This window comes from Taudactylus pleione, unplaced genomic scaffold, assembly GCF_031769625.1.
Source record: "Taudactylus pleione unplaced genomic scaffold, aTauple2 ptg000226l, whole genome shotgun sequence".
Taxonomy (NCBI): Eukaryota; Metazoa; Chordata; class Amphibia; order Anura; family Myobatrachidae; genus Taudactylus; species Taudactylus pleione.
In genome coordinates, this window is record NW_028284628.1 from 1524559 (window position 1) to 1525971 (window position 1413).

Genomic DNA, 1413 nt, shown 5'->3' on the forward strand with positions numbered 1-1413 from the left:
TGCCTGCTTATTGAGCCTTTCCTTAACCTTTTTCATTGTTTTAGTGAGATACTACTGTCCAAATATTTCTGTGAAGATCACATTTATCTTGGTTTTTGGGCTTAATAGTGTTCAGATTATTCCAACAATCTATGGAGGCTTCAGGGAATTTGAGAGAGACCAGTTGAAATCAAACCATTCATCAAACCATTCCTTTCATTTTATATCTATCAATTTCTTTGTTTTGTGCAGGAATCTTGGTGAGAAGACATAATGCGGGTATGGTACTGTTTCAGGAAGTTTATCTTACTTGCACTGATTTTTATGTTTACTTTTGGATACTTATCCTATAAACATTTTAGTGAAGGTCTCTTAAAATTCCAGGCAAACAAGAGACCTGTAAATAACTTGACCCATGCAGCCTTTAAACACCCTCTGGCCCCACCATACCCATATCCCTACCAGTTCCTCATTAACCAACCGGAGAAGTGCAAGAACAGAAACCCATTCCTAATTATGCTGGTGTTTAGTGAGAGCTGGGATATGTCATCTAGGCACGCTATCCGGGACACATGGGGCAATGAAAGTAATTATGATGTTGACGTGGTAAGGATTTTTCTGGTTGGTCTATCTGCACTTGCAACTGAAAAGGTCCAATCAATGCTTGAGGAGGAAAGTGTAGCCTTTGGTGACATTGTACAGCAAGACTTCTTGGACACCTATTATAACTTGACCCTAAAATCTGTAATGGGCATGGAATGGGTGGCCAAATTCTGCCTCGCGGCCAGCTACGTTGTGAAAGCAGACAATGACATCTTCCTTAATGTGGATTTTCTGGTCCACCAGCTCCTTCGCCCAGAGTTGCCAGTCCATACAAATTATTTTACGGGGCGCATTGTAGCCAACACTGGACCCATAAGGAACAAAAGATACAAGTGGTATGTACCTAAGGAAATCTATCCCAATGACACCTACCCACCCTACTGCCCAGGTCCTGGATATGTATTTTCAGTGGCTTTAAGGCATCTATATAAGAGGCTGTGTAATGTATCTCATTACGCAGATATCTGTAGTTACTTGTCAGTATTAGAGGTGAAATGTAAGGTAAAATGTTATTAGGGTTAGCGTATTGTTATCTTCCTTAAAAGGGTCAGGTGGGATATAATAAGTTTAGAGATTAATATTCAAAATTAATTAGTTCTAAACATAGGTGGTAGGTGGGCGTCCCTCACTTCCACTAGTCGCCGTGTATAATGTGGGGTGACGTCATGAATCAAAGTTTAAGTTCAGTCTCGACAGTAGGTATAGTCTTGGTGAGGCCTCACCTGGTCCATGTGCTGTCCTCTTCTGGTCTTCTGGATGTGTCTGGACTATATTCCGGACGAGCAGCCAGCTTTCCAGCGTGGTCCCTGCAGTGATACTTACGCTTCTGGG

The 1413-nt window shown here is 41.8% G+C and overlaps 1 protein-coding gene across 1 annotated transcript; it reads left to right on the top strand.

Moving 5' to 3' along the window:
- Window positions 1-252: 252 nt before the first annotated feature.
- On the top strand, window positions 253-1098 carry LOC148517164 (beta-1,3-galactosyltransferase 2-like). The gene has a single exon (XM_088479145.1). It carries the CDS (start codon window positions 253-255, stop codon window positions 1096-1098), a length of 846 nt encoding a protein of 281 aa, XP_088335271.1.
- Window positions 1099-1413: the final 315 nt, after the last annotated feature.